This window comes from Aquila chrysaetos, chromosome 12 (assembly GCF_900496995.4).
Source record: "Aquila chrysaetos chrysaetos chromosome 12, bAquChr1.4, whole genome shotgun sequence".
In the NCBI taxonomy this organism is placed as follows: Eukaryota; Metazoa; Chordata; class Aves; order Accipitriformes; family Accipitridae; genus Aquila; species Aquila chrysaetos.
Window position 1 is genome coordinate 3,739,777 of NC_044015.1, and position 23,915 is coordinate 3,763,691.

At 45.4% G+C, this 23,915-nt stretch overlaps 1 protein-coding gene across 1 annotated transcript in view; it reads right to left on the bottom strand.

The window, feature by feature from the left end:
* Positions 1-23,915, bottom strand: part of FBN3 (fibrillin 3) — a 114,234-nt gene that overhangs the window by 46,204 nt on the left and 44,115 nt on the right. Inside the window, 3 exon segments of the mRNA XM_030033280.1 lie at positions 5,800-5,925; positions 17,121-17,246; positions 18,666-18,863. Coding sequence (XP_029889140.1) covers positions 5,800-5,925; positions 17,121-17,246; positions 18,666-18,863 — 450 coding nt within the window.

Genomic DNA, 23,915 nt, shown 5'->3' on the forward strand with positions numbered 1-23,915 from the left:
GAATCTTCCACTCATTCATCTCCCGTCCTTGTTTCTCAAGTAAATTAATGAGGGAGAAAGTCTAGTCTGATTTGTCATCTGTGCCTCTAGACTGACATTAGCCAGCAGGCTGACACTTCCCTGAAATATAATTGAAATTAATTGCATGGAGCTGTTTGATCTGTGGGCTGTGGTTACATTTCTTCTCTAATCACAGCTCAGTGACTTGCAGAGGATAGTGACCCCATTTAAAGCCAGGGTGACTAAACCAGCAGGTCTTTTCTCAGATACATCCTTTCCACCATTCTGCAGCACTGAGTTCAGCATGAACTATTCCCTTTTAGGAAACTTTATCCACCAAAGAGACTTGCAGAAAGACAGACAGACTAGGAGAAGGGAAACTTGAGTGAGGGGATTGAATGCAACACTGGATTAGCTCCTAATCCTAATGAAGGGAAGTACAAGCCACATGGGTGTTTGGGTCATCCCAAACCCTTGACCTCTGGCAAGTGGCAAAAGTGCAAAAGCAGTGCCCACGTCTTTGCGGGTTTCAGCAGATGCTGGAGTGTAGAAGAGGGCTGTGTTTCCACAGCGTGTCATGTAGCCCCCTCTTATTCCAGAAGGAAGCTGCTGTCTGAACAAGCCAGGGCAAGATAGTGGGGCCATTTGGAAAAGCTGCACCTCAAACCCTTGATGGGAGTTTAGTGAAGTGAGGACTTAGGGCTGAGCTTAAATGAACTTCTAGATCTGAGGGTGGTAGTTTGGAATATACCCTTTGGGCATTAGAGAGGAGAGATCCCACCCGGCTCCTTCTGTTCTTCTGTGGGATGCTTGCTGTCCCAAAAGCTATGATACACGGTGACAGGCAGCCAGTTAATGGGCAAGGAGTGATTTGGAGAACGCAGTCTCCTTCCCCACAGACAGACATGTGCTGACAAGTTTGACAAGGCAGGGAGGTCACAGCAGTTTGTGTAACGGGGGGAATGGTCCAGCTCTTATTCATCTGGACAAATGTTTATTAAATTCAGCTGTCTTTGCTGCAGTTTATAATAATTTCTCTCAGAAATGAAGGTCAGAACTAATTGAAAACTCATCTGGAGCTGCCTTGGGCAGAGAGAGGGGTGGATGGAAAGAACAGTGGGTCCCTGCAGTCCCTCTGTGACCTCCTGCAGGACCACCCACATGCTGGAGGTACGAGCACAAAGCCGTCATGGTTTTGTTCTGCCTTCCTCTGCAGCTGTTAAGGGAACAGGTTTGCACAATAACCTCAGTAAATCAGATAATGCTGCAGGCGAGAAAGGAGGTAGAATTCCACACGAGATTAGATGGTGCACAGAGGTGGGGGATAGAGCCACAGGTCTGTCAGAGGTCTCTGACTCAGAGATGCTGTGGATGCTTTACAAGGTCCAGCCAGGAGCGGTAGAGCAGGAGATGGAGTTTGGCCTGCTTATCATAATGGGACAGGAGCGACTCCAAGCTGGACCTTTCTGCTGGGGTCTGGCAGAGTCTGCACCTGTCCGGCTGGGCCATGATGCTCTGGTGTGTGTGTCCTGATGCCCAGGAGAAGCCCACAGCAGGAGCTGCACCCTCCGAGTGACTATCCAGCACGGCTAATCTCTGTCTTCCCTTTCAGTGTGGACATCCTCTTTGTGGTCTGCGCAAGGTGTCTAAGATGTGTCGTGCACCTGCAAGGGATTTTGCGGTTTTCATCCTGATGAAAACCTGGTTTGTTTCTTTGGTGGTGGGGTAGGGGCAGGGAGAGATGGAGGAATAGAAAGTGCTGGTACTGTTTCCCAGGAAAGAACTTCAAAGGGTGAGTATTTCTCTCACTTTGTGACTTGTCATGTACAGAAACTGAGAAGCTCAAGTGACCAAACCCAAACAAACTAGTGGTTGCAAAAGGCAGTTGGCTCTGACTACAAAGAACCTGAGGGCTATTAGCTCAGAAGGGAGCTGCAACACAGCAGCATGTAGCCAAAGGTCTCCCACCCAAGATGTCCAATGGTGCTTGGTTTGCAAGGAAGAAGGGTGCAAAAAAGGAGCCTCATACTGTGGTGAGAACAGTCAGTCTGGAGCGATGATGCCATCATATGTTCTCTGTTTCTGGAAAACTGACCAATTTCATTCTTGTCTGGGTAAGATTAGATGGTGGTGTCTGTCTCAGTGAAGAATCATGCCAGAACAAGGGCACAAAGCATCCCTTTGTGCACAGCTCCCACCAAACTGCAATACCCATGGCACACCTTGGCCACCAACGCTTCTGCTGCCTTACTGCAGGAGGGCTGCAGTGCAAACGGGGAAGCTCTGGGTGTTATTGCAGGACAGTTTCTTTGCTGGCAAGTGCCATAATAAATTCACTCCTTCCCTGGCTGTTTGGTCTTTTCCAAATTCACATCCCAGTTCAACGGTTACAAGGTTGAGGTATAAATGCATCCCTGAAATGATTTGATAAAAAATTATTCTCTCTAGGGGGAAATGTTTTACAAATGTGGGCTGAATGATCCAGTTTGTAGTTGAGGTTCCTGCACAGGTTCACACTATGGAGCCTTTCTACACCCTCTGGTCCCTGCAGATGTCCAGGCAGACCCCGGCTTGGCAGCATCACCAGCTCTCTTGATGCCTCGGACCTGTTGGGAGACTCTGCTCAGAAACACTCCCCAGCTCCTTATCAATCTGGTTTGAGCCTGTGACCCTCACACCACTTCCCTTTTGTCATTTCTTGCCCTCATAAATATCTCCTCATGTTTCCTCTTTCCTCTTGCTCTTTTCTTTCCTGGATAATGACCAAAGAGGGCCAAAAGGGTTGTCCAGGCAGGTGAAGTCTTCAGTAGTACCCTCACAACCTTCTCTGAGCCTAGGACTTTGCAACGATAAGCAAGATCTGGCCCTACCCAGAATTTTAGGCAGTAAATCTGCTGATGCTGCCCAAGAAGAGATAAGACCCAAATCTCTCAGAGCTTTGCTGCACTATCAGGGAAAAAGAGCAAAGAAAGCAATGTGCAGGAGTGCTGACTTGCAACGAACAAAGGAACACCATGTACATGTCTGGAAATGCATCTGAAAGGCCATTTTTCTCATTTGAAAATTATTCTTTTAAGCTGTTCTTGAAAAGCAACCCATTGTACTGAAAAGAAAAAAAAACCTCACAGTCTGCTGGAGCAGATCCTTCTGCTGCCTGCAAAACACTGAGCCTGTCTTTTACAAGCATAAATGAATGAAACTGTTATGAACATGTGTGGAACTGGATTCTTTGTGTCAAGCACAGGTGGTTGAATCATTCAATAAATGTTCATTTCAAACTATGACGGACTTTCTCCAGCTATGCTGCTGTTTGCATTTTACTGAGGAAGGCAGTGAAAGCAGCTAATGAGATTTGGGATCAACTCAAGCTCAGTGTCTTGCTGTTTCAGCTGCAAAAACTACAGGAGATTATTCAAATGCAATAAAAAGGTGTTTACTTTACTAAAAAAGGAGGGGAAAGGGATGGGAATATATCAAGGCTGCCACCATAAAGTCACCACATAGCCAGTGCTGGTGCCCCATGATATATGAGACACTGCGGTCACTTCCAGTCTAAACATCTGAGAGGTGGCAGTGTGACAATCTCTTCTCCTCTCTCCTGATGCTGTTCATGCTTTAAGGGTGGCCACATTATTTATTAATTTTCAATTTTACAAACTATTTATTTGATTTATTTCATAGGACGTAAATTGTGAGCTTAAACTACCATAAACTCTCAAAACGAGCACTAAAACCCCCTCAAAGGATAGAAGCAGGGTTTGCAAAATATGGATCCCAGGGCAACAACACCCCAATAGTAACTGTGCATTTTGCCAGAAAAAATATTGTCTGTCCCAAAATGTGACAGCACACTAGCAGCATATATTAGCTCAGGGAAATGGCTAGAGCATGATGTATTGAGTTCAGATGCTGTCATAGTCCACTGCAGCTAACTAAGCTTTGGACTATTTTTAAATTTGGGCTTTCTAATTTTATTTAGTTTTCATTTCTTGAAGCACTTGGTTTCAAGTAAAGTGGGGAAATGTCCGTATGACTCATCCGACAGCCGTCACACCCCTCCAGGCTTACGGCAGGGTCTGGGAAACAGGGAGGAAAAGAATTTCATTCTCATTAAAATCTATCAGATTCCCAAACAAGGTAACTGGTACATTATGCTTTACAACGTTTTTCTTTCCGGAACTGGAACATGATTAATTTTCACTCCAGGTTCTGTGCATATAAAAGAATTTGGAAATTATTTTTTTCTGTATTAATTTCCAGGACTCTCAACAGAAAGCTGTACCTGACATTTTCCATTGCACTAACAATGATCTTTGCCTTTTCTGTAACAGTTCCTCTTTACAAATCCTTGCATCCTTGCCTTTCTAAAGGCGAATTAACTTTCTGAATAGTGAGACAAACCCTGGGATTCATTTTGACTAAAGTGCATGCCCCTGCTGAGAGCAAGTAAACAGAGAGCTGATCTATTTATCATAGAAACTGTTGTCTGTTACAAAGAGAAATGGACCATCAAATATTTACAAGGCTTGGAAAGGAATTTTGATCTGTTAAACATGCAAGATTCACTCCAGGCTCTGTAGTCTGGAGGCAGGACAGCTCGTCAGTCTGGAGAAAGCTTGCCTGGACCCACGCCAGCTCTGGGAAGCTTTGAAATACAGATGCTTTGCGCCAAACTGAGACAGGGCGAACAGGTACGTCAGAGCCGGTAGAGCGGCACACACCAGCCCCACCAAGCCCTCGGTGCAGTCTGCAGGATGGGGATGGCACCACTGTGATTTCTGTACGAGCCTGGGAGTCATTCTGTTGCCAGAAATTGGATACTGTGGGAGGAAGGTGGGCTACAAGGTAATGCGCAAGAGCTTACAGGACAGACTTGTAAACCTGCAGGTTCAGCATGGGTGCAGGAATAGGTGTCTGCAGTGCCCCGTGCTGCGCTTGGGAAGCCCCTCTTTCTCTGCACTGGGTACAGAAGGGATCCAGACAACCAGCTCAGTGCAAAGCAACTCACTCCCAAAAGGTTGAGTTCAGTGAGATGAAGCCAACTGAGTCCACAGCCCTACTGATTATTAGCTTGGGGCACTAGGGATTTATGAGCCATTACCTGTGGTCTAAGCACGAAGCAGGAGGAAACGATAAAAGTCACCGTTTATTTGCATTGGTTATGCAAACACTTGGAGTAAACCTTTCCCCCCTTCACCTCTGCAAAGCAAGCAGATGAATATGCAGTTGTGGGATGTTCCCCATCACTGCTCCGGGAAGGTTTGCAAGCCTTCCCTTGGACTTCCACACTCCACAACCACACACTGTGCCTGCAGTTCAGTTGTAGGGGGAGTACTGGTGTCTCTCCCTGGCTGACATCTACTGCGGGAGAAAAGGGGTAGTGCCTGGGATTCTCCGGCTAGCTGCTGCAGTTCTCTGAGTAGGAGCACAAGGATCCTTCCTCAAACAGACCACTATCGCAGCCAGACCCCTTCCACCCCAGTCCTCCTCCTAGTGTCCTCAGCAACCCCTTGTCAAACACTTCAAGCACTGAGGCACCTGCAGTCCAAGTTACGGAGATGGAGAAAGCCCTGGTCTGCAACAGCATCAAAACCTGTGACCAGGACGGACCACGTCAGCCATGGCACGTGCAAGGACAGCACATGGAAAAGAGCACTTTCCAGCTATTGCAGGAACAATGTGCCCTTTGATTTGCAAATCTGGTGAACACCAGACAGTGATTTGCAAATCACCAGGTCTGGATTTCAGATTGTGATCTCTCCCTGTATCTGTGGTCCCGAGATCTATTTAGCATCTTACCAATGCAGCGTGATCCATCGGGGCTGGTCATGAAACCACGCGGACATGTGCACACGTAGCTGCCTGCTGTGTTGGTGCACTCGCCGCCATCGCACACGCCAGAGATCGCGCCACACTCATCCACATCTAGAAAAGAACAAACCAACAGTGATTATGTTTCCCTGCAAACCATCTCCTTTCCTATCTGCAGTGTGGATCCAGGACCAGAACTGGGATCACAGAAGACAGTAGCTGGTGTTATGGGTTGTCATGGGATGCCCGAGACCATAAGTGGCCTTGTAGCAGTGGATCAGTATGGAAAATGAGAATTCCCCAGGGGGTGATACAGAGGGCTTCATGGAGTCCTCTGCTTATCTCTACTGACAGTGTAGGTCTTCGGGTAGGCTGATCTAAAATGTCGAGCTCCCTGGAGTACAAAGAAAGCTTCAAGACAGAAACGTGTCTGTGCAGGTACATGACTGGCTGGACAGCAGGTCCCTCCATGTGACTTGGAGGCCTCTGAAAGCAGAGATGCAACATCAGAGACAACATCATGTTTTTGAAAAGCACTGGGCTCATGCATTATTCATCAAACTTCTCCATACAGGAAGGATTTGGTTCAATTTTAAGTACATTCAGGCATCCAAATCCAGGTGAAAAGGCCTCTGTACTATCAGTTAGGCAAGGGAGGCCAGGGCATATCACTCTATGGGTTCAGCTCCTCGATCAGCAGTCCTATTTTAGTGTGAACTGATTTGCGTAACAATGCCATGAGCATGCCATAGTTTGAACTATTTATCTTGTCACAGAGAAGATTAGCAAGATAGAGATATAGACTGAGTCCTTGGAGAGATCACACCTAATTATCCATGGCAATCAAAGAAACACTATCCACGTTAGTAAGCCCTGCCACACTGCTTCTGCAGCAGCCTGCTTCTCCAGCCTCCCACTGCCATGTGTGTGACAACATAACATATCAGTGAGAGGCATCTCTCTGGATTTAAGAGCATGGAAAATAAGGACATTACAAGATTTTGTCAAGGCACAACAGCTGGACTCAGACATCAGAAGGATCAGGCAGCCCCAGTGCCCAGACATATGGTAATAATTGCAGAGAGGATATAAAAGTACCACAATTCAGAGACAATCACCCCAGTTGCAGCTTCTGCCATCTGAACTTACGATGTGCTCTACAAGCATCTGTCTAGTGTGGAGATATGGCAGACCCCCACCACAGGCTGAACATGGAAACTAGCCCCATTGCCAAGGTCCTGGATGCCTAGGTCTGGATCCTGAAACAGAGCACCTATATTTGAAATCTTGCTCAGAGTTAGATTTTAATCCATGCTGGAAGAACTGACTTGGAAAGATGAGACACTATAGGGTTTGCTTGAGAACTGTAGAGTTCTCCAAACTTTTCAGCCCATTTATATTACAACCTTGAGAAAATTCTTGGGTGGAAAATTCAACAAGTACCTATACAGATGATACAGAGAGAGACAGCCTAAAACTTCTGTATGCAGCTATCACTTGGGACCTGAAACTTGAAAAATCAAAGGGAACAGAGTGGCAAATCGGCTATTTTGAAAAGGGCAATCTGTTTTCAACAAATTTTGATCAAAATGTCAATATAATTAAATGTACAGGTTCTAGCCATGCTTGTGGGGCACTTGGCTCTGAGGACTTCTCTGGGAGCAGGGTTGTAGATTTTTTTCTATTGCCAACCGAAATCTGTTTCAGAAGCTGAGACGGAATTAGATCCAACCTCTAATTAATCCACCCAAAGCAGCTGGTTGGTGGTCATGGTCCAGGTGGTGGTAAAAGACAGAAGGAATATTTGCTCGATAGTTTTTATGGTGGCAAAAAAAAATGTGTCTTGGCAATTGGCAAAATAAATCATTTCTGCTAAGCAACTTTATTTATTGTATTTTAAATCTATCGTGCTGTTGTGAATGGATAAGGGGATTTTTATACGCAATTCAGATGCTGCCTGGGGCTGGCAGGAAAGTAATGAAAAGGAACTGGTCAAAGTCTGCTCCTTCAAGGGGATTTTTCTGATGTGAACAGCATAACAGCCTTGCACAGCCTGATGGCGTTTGCATGTGTGGAGGTTAGAGTTGCTGCAGGGCAAAGACTAATCTGCCAGAAAAAAAGCAGAACAGCAAAGACCTCTCATCTAGGAGTGGGGATGGAGGATGTCTTTGGAAGAGCTCATCTAGCAGTCTTCAGTGATGAAGGCAGCATACAGACATGGGAAAGAGTTACCTGAACCCACCCATCAGGGCAAGGGAGGGACCAGAAGAAGTCTGTGTCGGGAGCCAGAAGGCCTGGCTGTGATGATGGATATGAGCCACAGTGACAGATCTGAGAAATGGGCAAGAAATTTCTGTAAGAAATGGGTGGGGGCTACCCCGAGGGGTGGTGAGCTGTGTCCTGTCCAGTGTGAAACTGAGAAAAAATTTGAGTTAGGAAGGAAATGTCTGACTGCAATCTCACAGTGCCATGCAGTGGCTAGCGATGCTAGTGCAGCCCTGAAGATGTATGGGAGAAACACCGAGCAGAAGCAGGTAGGTGATGTTACCTCTTAACTAGGATCATTCCTGGATGCCACAGCTCTGTGTGGTGTCAGTTCTTACAAGAGGGTGTTAACAAAATGGAGGGGTTCAGAGTCTAGGGGGACGACTCAAGGCCTGGAAAAAACTGCCTGTTGTTAAGGGACTAGGCAGGACTCAATTACATTTATCCAAGAAACTGTGAGGATGTGATGGGTTCATAGAAAAGAGGCACAAAGATGATGTTGAGAACGCAGTGCTCTGCAGTCTCAAAAAGAAAAGATGAAAACTGAAGCTGAGACATTGTAAATTCAGGCTGGAATGAAGCAGACAGATTTCTACCAGTGGTAAAGAATCTTTGGTCTACCTACCCAGGGACAGGGGTAGTTCTCCAAGGCTTGGGACGGATTCAACTCACTTAACAATGTCTGTAAAAGGATTCCCTAGCATAGGCACAAATCCAAGGGAGGGCAAGTGGGGGTGAAATCTGGCTGCACATAAGTGACTCTCAAGGACTAAGCATTGTCCTCAGTCCTCCAGAAACATCCTTATAAACTTTATCTTTCTCTCTAAAGTTAGAGAGGATGCCAGAAGCCTTCTGCCATCATGTCCCAGGCACTGTGACCCCATTACACCAGCCTTTGGCTGCAGGGTGGGACAGCCATGGACATCTGATGAGGACAGTTAATTCGCATCACCCCAAAGCCCCCGCCTTGCTCTGTGGGAAAAGAGGTATAAGAGGGTCTACACTGTTAGACCTCTAGAGGAAAAGATGGCAGAAATGATCCGGACAGTGGTGCATGTTGAGTTGTGGTCAGATGTGTTAGATGGTTACAGAGCATGCATCTCCATCAGAGTTTTTTCTAGATGCCATTTACACTCAGCAGAAGGAGATAATTTCATCCAGGCAGTAATTCATCACATCTGAATGGAAACATCTAAACAGAGCAGAAGAGTTGTGCCCTCACGGTGATTTTTCCCTGCAAAGTGAGACATAGTAAAATTCATTCCACTGACCTCAGCGATAGACGCTGACAATGTATGTGTTCAAGTAAGATGAGCCGAGCTGCTTTTTGAAGTGAGGCATATGGTGTGGACAGAGACCCCCCATGGGTGCTTCATGTGGTCAAAGAAATAATCTTCAACCTCTCCTCCTTACTCACACAACCTGTTACAAACACAATTATCTTCTGTTTTACTTTGGCTGCAACTCTGAGTCCTGAGGACTCAAGTGAAACCTCGATTTCAACATGCACAAAATTAAGCCCAAGTGCATAGGGCATACACTCATATATCAAGAGGGGAAGATGCCTTCCTGTTTGGCTTCTTAGGAACTCAAAATTATGCTTTTGGCTAGCCAAAGATTTCAGCCGCCTTTTGCAAGCAGCAGAGATATCGCCTCTGTCCTTGCAGTGCTCCTTTAGCTCTTTGATGCTCAGAGCCCCTCCAACAGACAGACATGACTTGAAACCTCGAGAGGCAGCAATGCAAATCTACAGAAAACACTTCCCCCACCTGGGCCCCTGCAGCGAAAGAGATTTTATCACTACAGCCTGCCCTGTCATTTAATTACAGGCCTGTGTTTGGTTACAATTTGCAGAACACTGGAAGGGAAAGAGCTTTATGAAGCAAAAGCTGGTTGTGCTATTAGAAATAACAGCTTAAAACTTCGGCATAGCTCTCCTCAAGTTTGTTGGATCAGAGATCTGGAGGCCAGCTGACAGGCAGGCATCTTATTAGATCAATACTTATGACACAGCGTCAGTCACCCAAGAAAAAGTGTACGTGTTTGTGGGGGCAGCAACTGCATTCCATTCTCAAGGAAAAACAGAGTTAATTCAAAAGGTTAAATCAAACTGCAACATTTGTTTCCCCTTGAAAATCCTAGCTCAGATGAGAGCAGTGTTAGCAACCCAAGAAGCAGAAATAAAGCCAGAGTTTCTCAAGACTACTCGCACATCCTGTACTTTGAGAAACTGAGCTCTGGGCTTTGTTGTTGTTTCAGTTCTTCCCCACCACATTTGCCGTCTTCATTTTCTCTTTGTAAAGTGTCTCATAGTTTTGATTCATTCAGAGCTGAAGTCCATGGAGAGCTTGACACAGTGGGACGGATATGTACACCTCTCATTAACACCCAGCTGCCAGCTCTGGGTAGGGAATTCTTCCAACTCCAACCTGGCTACTTCATGAGTTTTCCAACTCTCTGTTAAAAATTAAAGCAATATTCTGTGTACTCTGCTCTTCAGACAATGGCAGAATTCAATGCAAACGTTGATTTTGGATCTGGTCTCCAACTCGCTGGGTTGGAGTTGGCCTGATCATTAAGGCTGAAAATGCTGGAAGCCAAAGGCTACAGAGCTTCAGAAAGAGAGTTGCAGTCTGCAAAGCCCATCCAACACGGGTGCCCACAGACATGTTGAAACCCCAACCTTTCCATCTGCTAAAAAAACAGGACTTGATGGAGAAAACATCTCTGTGTCACGTAGCAGAGGTCATGCCTCATCAGCCCTCTCTCGTGCAGCGCACGGGACTCTCAGACCTTCCCTTCCAGAAAGCACAAAGAAACCACAGAGGAGAGTAATGGAACCCTCCAAACCACACCAAATCCATGGAAATGAGCTTTTAATGGATCCAAACAATGAGCTCTTCTGTGGACATTTTGTAAGAAAATTGAAAACACGCTAATAAAATGGCTATCATGTTCCATTCGTGAGGAGAGTGGGCCAGTCTACCCGCTCTGCTCATGGAAAATGCAGGAAAGCTCCCTCCAATTCAGAAACATGAATGAGATTCTACAGAGTAAAAAAATAGAGCCTCGTCTTCATCAGAAAATTTGGAGTTTTGTGTAGCGGTGACAAAAGACTAGCCCGGAGGGACATAAGTAGCATCTAACATGTCACCCTACAAATGTTAAATAGAAAGGGGCAAGTGAAAATACATGAGATTTGTAATTAAAGGACTTGTTCTCCCTTGGCAGAATCCATCTCCTGGAGATGCAGAAGACCGTCAAAATGGATCTACCCCGGATGGATTTGAACAGAGCTTGTTGCACAAAGCATGCAGTGTCTTTCACTCCCTTGCCTGGTGTTTCTCCATGTACTTTTTTGTATCTTGTATGTTATCATCCTGGAACAATTTTGGATGCGAGACACTTATTCCTTTTGGGGCATTGGAAAGCATCCTGGGTGAGGTACTGGCATTACATACTTCACTGATAACTGAGCTGGCTTAGCATTTTGTTATGCAGTAGAGGAAGGGCTATTAAGAAAAGAAGTTAAATTATTGGCAGAGAACCACTAAAGTTATGGAAGGAAAAGCTTTACTCAGTCAGTGATTCCACCCTTAAGAACATGCCGTGGAATTGTTCCCTTAAGTGTAATTTTTATGGTGGCTTCCAGGATAATTTAAAAACGTCACTCTGGGTAACACCCCCCCCCACTTCCCTATGATTTATTGATAAAGGTTTTTGTATCAGGAAGATGTGTCTGATTTCAGCTTTGATGTTTCCTTTCTTCATTTTGCACCATTAGTGCCAGGAGTGCTTTCTTGCATCCTCCTCAACAATTCTTTCCTTCCAGCAGTGGTAAGAAGTCAGGTGGATAGAAGCGTGCCCTTCTCTCAGTGCTCACACACTTCTCATTCCCCTGCAAACCTCAACAGACCCTGCTCTTTTCCAGTTTCCCCATAAGGCAGGCATAGAGTCTGTCAATTTAGCCCTGAGCTGGCAACATCTGTCCTCCTTGCTCATCTTTTCATACCAACACAATATAAAAGCAATCCTTTGGCACTTGCAAAGCTGGCCTTGTCTCTAGTGCTGGTTAAGAGAACAGCCTTCCCCTTCCCCACCCTCGATCCAGCCGCCCCCCCCCTCCCCGGGCTGTGTTTCACAGACTGCTTACATCTTTCAGAAAGTGAGCAGGCAACTCTCAGTGCCAGAAATTTCTCATTATATGTTGCACAGGCCCAAGCTCAGGAACTCTTGATCCCTCGAGCTCCCTCAGAATACAATGAACAAAGGCATAAAATAAGCCACTATTTGAAAGTGTCACATTCATTAGAGATGAGCTGCAGAAATAACTCTGGAACTGAGCAACCCTGAACTTGGAGGATATTTAGGTTCAAATCCAAACTTGACGTTGTGTGCACGTTTTCACATTTTGCAGATAGAAAAAGGACATCATTTTCCTTCTGGGGTTGACCAAAATTCACCCGGTGTATCCAGCTGCAGCCCCCTCACATGCTTGGGAGATCAGGGCCTGAGCTGGCCTCCGTTATCAGCATAGAAGATCTTGCATAAGAAAAGCATCTTTATTCTTCAGGGATTCAGGGACTGAAAATGGAGCCTTAATTCCAGGTGCCATTTGTGTTAAGAGATAAGTATCACTATGGGAAACAAAAAACATTATCTCTACTCCTGCCTATTCCCACCAATAAAAAGACCAAAGAAGATTAGTGGTACATGCTGCTGCGTTAATGAGGGAGACATCATTAATCAGCAGACACAGTGACACGGGCTCTGACCTTTGGCTCAAACGCAATCCCATCTGCTGACTTCACTCCCCAGGAGGAATCTTCTAAGCAGAAAATACAAGCTCTTGGGAACTAGGGAAGAATTTAACATAGACATTTAATCTAGCTTTAATATTTCCTGGATGCTAGTCTTGGATAAGGAATCTGAAAACAAGGGGAAACCATCTCCTCTTCCTAAAGCAAGATGGTCTCAGCGCAAGCTGAGAGATCACTCCTTTCACCAGCTATAAAGTTAGCACAAACGGACTCAACAATGGAACTCCTGCAGCTTTGAGATTTTAGGCTTGGAGCACACCTGGATAAAGAAAATATCCTCTTATGCTTGTGGTCATTATTTTGATTAAAACCCTTGGCTCAGCGAGGAGGTTGCTTGGACTGATACAGCCACTTTGGCAGTACAGACCATTTCAGCAAATCAGGAATTCAGTGCTCTATCAGCTGTACCAAACTGTTCCCTCCTGACGTACCAAAGCACGCAGCAAACTCTGAGACAGGGTCCAGATCTTCCTATATTTATAAAGTGTTAGCATCAGATGAACCCCTTACAAGATGCTGGCTTTCTATTCCCCTATTCACATAGTTTTAGGGACTCACACAGGGTACATGCCCTAGAGGGGAGCAGTGATAACCCAGACAAAGGTATCCTCTTCACCTTCTGACTGCCTGGTGGGGACATGCTGGTGATTCATGTCTGGGAAACAAGCCCTCGAAAACAATCTCAACCCTATCAGTTTAGAGCATCCTTCATGTTTATGTCATTCTCACAGAAGGACCCCTAGGTCAGTAAATCATACCAAAGGAAAGCATCCTCTTTTGGTGGTCTCCTCAGCCATTGAGGTAAGATAAGTGATGGAACAGACACCATAGATGCTGGAGATGTCTCTTTTTATGGCCATCCAGGAAGGAGAGTGAAAGGAAGCTGTTTATGGCCACATCATGCTGCTTTTGCAGGCGTTCTGGGAAGTGGGGACCCACACAGAGGCCCCTCGCATCTGGATGACAGATTCAGACAATGGATTGTTTTTAATCTTGGTATATAGGAGATTCCAGCTAAACTGATTTCATATGTGCTTTGTCTGGTCCCCAGCCAGCATGGGTGAGGCAGACCAAGGCAAGAACAATTTTCTGCATCCTGAGGCTGGGCCCATGGTTCTAGTGCAGCCCAGCCTTTGCCCATTGGCCAGCCAAATTGCATGGGGCATCACTGGATTTGGGGAACTGGTTCTTCACCCGAGATGCAGGTAAAAGGGCTGTTTTGGATTCTACCGGTTCCAAGTCCTTGGATGCTGGAGCACTGCAAGAAACCCCTCTGTTAAAATTTTAGAAAGTCTCATGGCATCCTGCCAAGGAAGATCCACAGACACAGATGTCTTCTCAACATAAAAGAACGTCCTTCCCCCACTGGAGGATTAACCTCTGTAGCTTGTGTCTCACTTTGGAAAAGTTTTTCTGAAGGGCTGAACCCGGGTCACACGGCATGCACTGACACAGAGACTACTAGAATTATCCTAGCAAGGAAAATGTCTGGATTGCAGGAAGGTGGGGGTATGGGAGCAGTCACCTGGAAGCAGTAATGATCCTTTCCCTGAGAACTGACCATTGGGAGAAACCCCGTGGGACAACGAATGCTGTCAAACCCACAGTGCCATGGAGGTGCTTTAATGCTTATATGGTGACTGCTTAAGTTACCATGCTTATATGGTGGCTGCTGCAAGTGCTCTCTCTGTGTAATAGTTAGCTGCCTACAGTTCTACCACTGCAAATAACTTTGCCACCTGGAAACAAATTTGAGGTTAAACATCTGGATTCTAGTACATTCATCAGCCCTTGTCTTGGTTACAGCAGAGCCTTGGACAGGAATGGGAAGTGGAGTTCCTGAAGCCCAGCTCCCAACTCCACTTGGGAAGCCGAGTTCCTGAAGCCCGGCTAGGTGTGACGCAGTCACACCAGCACAACAAACACGTTTCAACCCTAAAGTGGCAAACACAGGCCAGCGGGGTTTCATTAGGGTACGTGGGAAAGAGCTTTTACAACCAAGGCAGGAAAAGTTTAATGCTGTTTTGCTTTTCATTTGCCAGATGTTTGGAAAATACAACAAATGCTTATTCCCCTACTTCTGAGAGGTGCAGCCTGCCTGGCAAGGTATGCGTCTGACCCACGAGAACTGCTGCAAAATGCTTGGGGAGAGCGTGTCCTTCCCACAGAGGTCTGCACACCTCTCAGAGACATGCTGAGCAGTGATAAAGGAGATGCTGAGACTGGACCTTAATGAACTGGAGCCAGACTCAAAACAGCATGAAGAGTGCTCAGACTGGTGGCACTGTGAATGTTTAACATACTGACTGCACCTCATCCTGTCTGCGCTCCACACTTCACTACAGAAGTGTGCGCCTTACGGCATGGACCAAGACATTGCCTTGCATTGTCTAGGCGAGTCCTGAATTTCACTAAGTAACACAGTGGACCAACTTATCCTGAGTCCAAGAGCAAAAAGCAGTTCCAAGGGCTTCCAGAAGCAGGCAGAGCTCTGCCTTAACTACCACAACTGGTCTTAACGTTGTTAAATTTTCACAGCCCAAATGAAAGCAGTTCTCTGGTCTGAGGATGAGGTATTTGGCCATTTCTAAGCAACTCCGCTAACCACGTGGCAAGTATTTCCCTTGAAAATGGCAGAGCTCTCTGCACCACCTTACCAGACCCTGCTGAGCTGTTGAGACTGATCCTTTCTGTTTCCTGGAGCCCTGTCTCCAGACATGGAGGTCTGACTGCTGACACTGCAGATCAGCTTGCCTACATGTTCAGAGCAGAGTTGCACCTGCACATCTGGGCAAAGCATCTGGGTCCTCCACTGAAGAGTTTTTAGAAGGTAATTAATACCTAAACTCCTCCAAATTCTGTGCTGAAGAGCCAAAGAGTAGTTTCTGCAAAGTTCCCTTCCATCAGGTTGGGAACTTCTCCAGAGAGTTTGAAAGTTGACTGCAATCCCCAGGCTGCCCACAGCGCCAGGCTAAGGCTGACGCTGTGACGAGGCAGACTGCATTCCCCACTGCTTGGCTTCAAGCTACAGTAGCTCCATAGCTACTGCTAAAGCAGGAAAGTTTTAGAGCATCCCTAACTGTAAGCACAAACCATGCCTCTGAAGCACTGTATCATTTCCAAGAGAGATGCTGAGGCTGAAAAGGTCACTCCCATTTACAACTCAGTTGAATATGAGCAAGGTGCATCCTACAAAGTAACCAGAAAAACAGGAAAACCAGGCACAGCAGGCAGGCTGCCTGCAGATAACCCTGGACTGGCAGCGAGGTATGCTTCCCCTCTGGGTCTGGGACAGTATCAGGCCACTGGCTCAAAGGAGGGATGCTCATAAGCATGCTGCTGACTGGCATTTCATGTCTCTAATACCAAATTTTCATTTGTGCTTGCTTTGTAGTCAAGAACAAGGTTCAGATTCTGGCCAACATGTCAGTTTGGAAAAATGTCACCAAGTCAGTGAAGCAACACTGCATTTGCTTGCTCTATACCCTCATCTCATGGAATCAGACCTTCTGCAGTACTCCAAGAGCTATGATGTTACTTCTGGTTGTCTTATTCCATCACCATCTCAGCTACTCAGACTCCACCCACTTTGCCTTCCTTCCAGTTACTTTAGTGAACTAGAGCCAAGAAGTTGCAAGCAGCAAAAATATAAATATCAAGTGGATATAAGGAAAATTTTCATCACCATGACAGTGGTGCAACCCTGGGACAAGAGCCCCAAAAGAAAAGGCTTTGAGTTTTCAAAACTTGATCAGACTGAGCAACCTGATATAGCTTTGAAGCCAGTCCTGATCTAAGCAGATATCTAAAGCCCTCCAGAGGTCCCTTCTCTTCAATGAGTCTGTGTTGCCATTAAAATATCTTTCAGAAAACACCTGCACAAACCCCCCACCTCTTTCTAGTTTAAGAGAAGATCAGAAGATGAGGCAAGCTCTATTCCTCATTTCTTTGCCTCGGGCTCTGGGAAGCAGATAAAGAGCTCAGAAATTCATTTTGCAGTACATTTTCTAACATGCCTTGATGCTTGCAGTACTCCCTCCTGTTTGGGAGCTAGGATCAAGGCTGACATGGGAGCTCTTTCACATCTCTGTTTTGACAGCCTTGGAGATACCCTGTGAGCAGAGAGATTCTCAAGTTTTTAAATGCCCTTGTGCTCTCAGAGTGTTAGCTGGGAACCCAATGCTGAGCAGTTTGGTGAAGCCGTGCAGAAGCCTGCAATCTTACCTTCACATCTGTGGCTGGTCTCACTCTGCTTGTGTCCTGCAGGGCATTTGCACTCATAAGAACCCACAGTGTTGATGCAGTTACCACCTTGACAGAGGCCAGGAATGGCTTGACATTCATCCACATCTACAGGAGGAAGAGCAAAGATGTTAGAAAGTGCAGCCGTTGCAACAGATGAGTGTTCAATCCTAGCATGGCGGGAGTGCTATGAGAAAGAAGCAGCTTTGCTCCAAGTAGGTGGATTTACGTTTCATAATGCAATTACCCATCCGATTACATTAGAGATAAGGTGAAGGACAGAAAAGGGACATAAAGGTATTGCTGGCTCATCTACACAAGCAAGAGGGAGACAAAAGTATAGTAATATTTTCCAAAGCAAACATCAATGTGTCTACGCCCTCGTGGTTTGTTCCAGGCTGGTAGCTGAGTTGGGGAGGAGAATTGGTTTGGTGGGACATCCTCCTGCAGCCTTCAGAGAGCAACACCTACTGCAGGGCAGAGAGGGGAACCTGTGGACTGTAAGGTTTTGCTCTTCAGCCCTGACCAAGGAAGGGTCATCCTGCAGTCATGGTCTTCTCATTGATGAGGCGACACTGTGCTTTCCAAAGCACCTCAGCAAGGCCTCAGTACTTGCTGCTAGAACCGGCATGCTCATGTGCTGCAGTTATTATTTATACTCCAGTTCTGCTTGCAGTAACAGTGAGTGACAAATCTATTAAATAGGCCAAGCTCTCCTGAAGAGATGAGGGCTATAAAACACAGATTACAACAGACAGCAAGAGAGTTGTCCTCTTCAGCCTTCCCAATTTTATCCTACAGACACTGGCCAATGTGGGACTTGGACTGTAATTTTGGCTTTTGATCATGGCAAGTAAAGGCTGAAATCAGTTGTGGATGCAGAAAGGAATTCATGCAACTCTAAATGAAGACTCCTGCAACCCACCACTATGGAGGTGCAATGGCAGCTCCAGAAAGGCTGCCAATGGGACCTGCTGATGGGAGCTCAGTGGACCATTCTGCTATTTTTGCCTGGGTGTCCTAGACATTGAATGCAACCTCTAAGCATGTGATTCATGTATACTGTAATTGCCTGTGTGATCTTGAAGGAGTCATGGCTTTTGTTTTGAACCAATAATACAATTTACAGAGCACTAGCCACCCGATAGAAGTGTTGATCACATTCCAGTGCTGGGACAGAAGCTCCAACAACAGCAGCACCACAGAATGAGGCTATATGGAAGGCTGTAACTTAGTTTTAAACCTGGTGACACACAAGCCTGATTCACTACATCTTGTGGGATGGAGGAAGTCACCTGAGAACCACAGCATGGCCAGAATCTTTAACTGAGCTAAGAGGATCTTAGATGATCCGATGGGAGACCCAAGGTCCATGGTGATGCTCTGTGACATGCAATGATGGATTTAGCAAAGTTTACACAGAGAACTTTCTCTGTATTGGGGCTCCTGACAGGTATTCATCACTCACCCTTTCAGTGCACATCAGGATGGGTAAGGGAACATCCTTTAGATGTTCATGGCATTTACCTTGACAGGCTCCAGTGCGAATGTTGGGAATGAAACCTCGGCGGCAGGGGTGAGGCTGGGCAGGGCACATCTCGCATGGGTGACCCCAGGCCCGTCCAATGGTGGCACAACACATGGTCTTGGTGCAGACGATCCCACTGAGTTGGCCCTGGCACATCTGGTTATTTACTTGGCTAAAGCAGGGACCAGTACGATAGTCTGAGGGAGAAAATAACATCCACAGGTTAGATCAAGGCACAAACACAAGGTTTTCTGTCTAATACACAGAGTGCCTATTCCCTTTCCTTTCGTTCAGGTGCAAAGTCAACAAGTTCTGGAAAAAAAAAAATCCGCAATCTTGAAAAGAATAAAAATTTAAGACCCAGCTGGAGACCAGTACTGGAGGTTGATCTTTCTGCTGTACATTTCATGCCATCATCTAGAGGTTCTCCAAGCCAGGTCTTCCTGGTGTCCCTCAGACTCATCCCATGAACTACACTTATTCTATACTTTGAGTCACTCCCTTTAAGTACTGGCCCTAGAATGAATTCAAAATATGAAGTCAGGCAAAGAAGCAATTTCAGGGCTGCAAGTTCACCTGTTCTGTGGAACTGCTGGGGTCAGCAAAGCAATCAAACTTCATTTTAGTTAGGGGCAAAGGTACACATGGAGATGATGTGGTACAAGCATCTTTCCTGGACAGCCTTAGGGCCTGACAGTCCATATAATGCAAACATAGAGGATGATGGAGATGTTTTGTTGTCAGATCACTTCTACTCGGCTTGCAGAGTAAGAGTCCTAAATCTCACCCACAAAACTTTCTAGGATAGAATTCCCAAACGTTTCCCCATGATGTCTACTGTAAAGCCCACAAAGGGATTTCTATACTCTCTGACAGTCTCTGTAAAGGCAACCTCCTGCAGTAATACATGTCATTGTGATTAATTTCTTTGGTTTAACTCTTAAAGGTCCCCTGGCAATTTTAACTAGATCTTTAAAACCCAGATGCTGCAGAAACAATTAGCCTGTTTCCCATTCCCAACAGGGACCCTCCTATCCCTTAAAACCAAAAAGATTTTGAAGGGCTTGCACTAAGGAATCTGGTTTTGCCACTGTCTGGGCTCTTATGACCCTTGATTAGGGATATTAGCACAGCAGGAATTCATCAGGAAACAAAATTCTTAAACAAGAGTTTTTTTCCTTCTACTGGGAATAGATGACTGCATGCAAGTGTTTGATCTGTGGCTGGAAAAAGGACCTTTAACCATGTTATTGTCAGACCAGAAAATTCCACATTAACTGTCTAAGAAAGTTAGGTGTTGGTCAAATAGCTGTTATTTCAGATAGCCTGGCTGAGATTTGCAAAGTTGCTTAGGGAATTTTGATGTTGGAGTGCCCAGTAATTAGTAATTGACTGTGAACCCAAATCCCTGCATCAGTACCCAGATTAGCTCACAGCTGTCTTTGCAGTGAAACATTTGGATTTGACATGTGAAGCAACAAAAAACTTGTGTGGAGGGTGGTTATACCTAAATCACAAGCCATGGGCAGCACTGGCACCCACATCTGAAGATTAATAATTCTGTTTCCAGAAATGTCTTAGTATAATGTAGACACTCAACAAAGCAAAGCTCCGTTTCTTGGCCTGCAAGTTCTCAGATATAAGTCTTTCCACACATGATCTTTGCAATCAGCTCCCTTCTATTTAAATCCTGACACACATGTGCAAAGAATAAAAAGCAAGGAAAACCATTAAATAGATGGTTTGAGACAGAAAGCTTTCTCCCATAGGGTATGTTTGCATGGCAGCCACATTGGCAGAACCTACATTTGCATGAAACCGTGACAGAGTGCCTTTATCCTGGGCTGTAAAAGATCATCTGGAAATGCTGGCAATTACTGCAGGCTTTAGACTGCCAGTGCCTGTGCTGATGTGCCTTCCTCAGCCCTGGGGCTTGTGCTGAGTAAAAACTGTGTGAGGTTCATCTGTGTTATAATTGTCCCACCTGGCATCAGGGTAAGCATAAGCTACATGGAAACCACACAGGAAATCCTCCTCCATCTCTGGGAAAGAATCAATTAGCACAATAATTACTTATTTCCAGCTTAATGCTCCCTCTGATTTATATTTCTTGAGCAGTTGGGAGCACAGTCATACTTAAAAACTAATGCTGAAAAGAGTGTCAAAACAAGTTTGGTCTGTGGTTGTCACTGAGATGTAAACAGCAAGAAGGATTTGAGGGAAAATAAAAAAGGGCAATGATTTTGAAGTTACACTGGTATAAAGGTGACGTGATCTCATAAAAATGCCTTTGTTTGGAAATCTGCACAGAAATATGTACTACATTTGCAATGGTGAGTTACCAAATAATCATCTTTTTTTGACCCAAATTTTAACAAGATACCAAAGCACATGGTCCTCATTAATGTCTCCTGCCATGCCAAGTTTAATGCATTAGTTTGTTCTACTTTATTCCTAGAAAAGAAATCAACAAAATTTGAGTTGTTTTCTCACCCGCTGTCTTTTTTAGTAAAACTGCAAAGCTTTTGCTCAAATTTTCAACCTTGAGGAACAGACCAAGGAGACCTCTTTATAACCACACTAGTGAACAATTTAAATCTTCTCAACCATCATACCCAAAGAACTATGAAAGAAATTGCTTTGTGATCTTATTTCAATAGAGTGATCAACTCAGTAACAACAAAAAAGCTGACAGACTGTACTAAAGTATTAGGAGAGGAATAAAGAACAAAAGAGAGAGCATCATCACTAAACTCACAGTTTGTTTCCGTCCTGAGGGCTGCTTGCAGTCCTAGCCCCCAACTCAGAAAGCAGCTAGCAGAATTGGGAAAGGATCAGAAAAGGACAACAAGGATGATCAAAGGTGTGGAAGGGCTTATGTATGAGGAACAGCTGCACTGGTTAGCGGTTCTCAGTCTGAAAAAGAAACACCTGGAGGAAGACCTGATAGCAGGGTACAAAATCATGAGTGGCCTGAGGAGGAACAGGCTACTCACTTGCAGAGTCAGCATGCATTACTGCAGATAAGAAGTGATGCTGATTCAAAATAAATTGAGAAAAGTGGTTCTTCAGGCAACACATAAGTTAAGGGGAATTCTAACAGAGGATGTTGTGAATTGTCAAAGATTGTGAGCTACAGGTGCCTGGTCCCCAGGAAATTCTTACAGAGGAGGATCATACAGGATTGCGCTGTTCCTATACTGTTCCCCAGACATTAGCTTATGGGCACTGCCAGAGCTTTGAGGCACAAAGTCATCTCAGACAGGGGCCCTGAATCCACCCTCTTACCACTCTGTAAGCCATCCGGGCAGTTAAATTTTAGAGTTGTTTTGGGTTCAACATTGTGCTGCAGCATCATTGCAGCTGGAGCCTCTGTGTTAGATAACTACAGTTAGGTGGGCTGCAGCTGTGGCTGAATGTGGCAGTGCCTATGTGCTTACAGTGAAATATCATACATTTTATGAGCTATTCTGAAACCTTGTTAACCCTAGGACAATGCAGAAACACCTAATAAAGAGGGCTTGCTTTCCCCCTTTCCTAGTCAGAAGGAGCATGGAGAAGAACATGTGGCTGATGTCATTGTGGTTCTACCTACAAAGGGCTCTGGTTGGCTTAGGAGGTCAAATCACATAAATGTATAACCCAAAAGCTGAGGCATGGCAGCACTGTACAGAGAGAAAAGGGGTAAACTTGCACCTCCCACATTATCCTGCTGAGGCATGGCTGGATGCAACGCAGCAAGAATTCCTTGAGATTGATAATGAAAGTGTGATTGTAAGAACACCCCCTTTTAAACAAATAATTGACAAAAATAGATTTTCATATGTAGATTACTTCTTTAGAGGGAATGAAGCCAAGGAAATTGCAGTCTGGAGGCCAGAAAGCCTGGCTGCATTCCAGCTCCCATCTGTTGCTAATTTTAATGGTCAAATTATTAAATTTTTAATGAGGCACCAATCAAATTTTATTAAGGAAATATGTGCACTTAGGAGATGTCTAAAGCCCTTTTACAGTCTATGTATGGGATCCCATCTTCCAGGAACCCTGTTGCAGGTAGTTGTCCTTCAGAAGTTTGGTCTTTGCTGGTACATTCCTTGGAAAAACAGAGACGAGGTGGCTTCCTCGCTGAAAGCTGAGATTTCTTCCTGTTCCCTCTTTCAAGCTTACTCAGCCTTACAGTAACAGTGTCCAGTGGTAGGATATGGATGAGTTCCACCTTTCCATCTGCAGGTAAAGTTCTCATTAAAGAGATTGCAAGAAATACTGGATCAGGCTTTATTTTGGGAATCAGCCAGAATCTTTTCACCTCTACAGAACAGACTTTTAACACAGCAGGGCCATGCACATCTGGGCCTTTACCAGTCATTTGTAGCTGCAAAAAACATGCCAGCTCACTGCCTGACTTAAGCTTTCCAAATACAGTTTTGCAAACAGTAAACACACAGCATAGGACAGACATCAGCTTCTCGCCCAGCATCTGTCATCAGTCTCATCCATGCACTGATCTCATTTTTCTTTCTTGCCCTATTAATTTCAAAGTAGACGGTGCTCAGCACATTCAGTCTGTAGATTTCTTATCACCGTAGAGTTAGATTAGGTTACTATTCATGCCTACTTGTCTTGAGCAGCCAGCAAGGAGACCGCTCAAATTGCAAAAGGCACCATGGAATCAGAGTTGAAGCATCAACGTGTTTGCATTAACCACAAGAAATCTGACTCCTTGCTATGCTCTTTGTTTTCAAACCCTCGCCTCCCCCCACGTACGGCTTTGAAGCACCACCTAGCCTGAACTGGGGACTTTTGCAGATGCTGCAGAGCCATGTTGGGGCTACAGTGAGTCTTATCTACTCAGTCCTGCAGCCAACACAGGCCCCAGATGTGCTCAGAAGAGGAAGCGTAGCAGGAATAGACCTCATTCCCAGTTTCCATGTTTGGCTGGTTGTCATGGAGATCGTTAGGAACCCCTATAGTTAATGAATGGCCATTCCTGACAATTCCAAGCCGCAAACCCTTGGGGAGTTAATGGGTGGGATCCATGCCATTACACGTGCTCTTACACTGAGCCACGCTATTCCACTTGCAAGCAGCTTCCTGAAAATATCCCTGTAGACATTTTTAACTTTCCTAATTAGTGTGTCTAGGACGTAAGTGGAGGAACGCTTCACGGTTGCTGTGGACATCTGCCTTCACCCACGTGCTGCATGGAGTCCTGCTGGAAGGGGTGGGACATTAAAGCACAGTAAATGGCT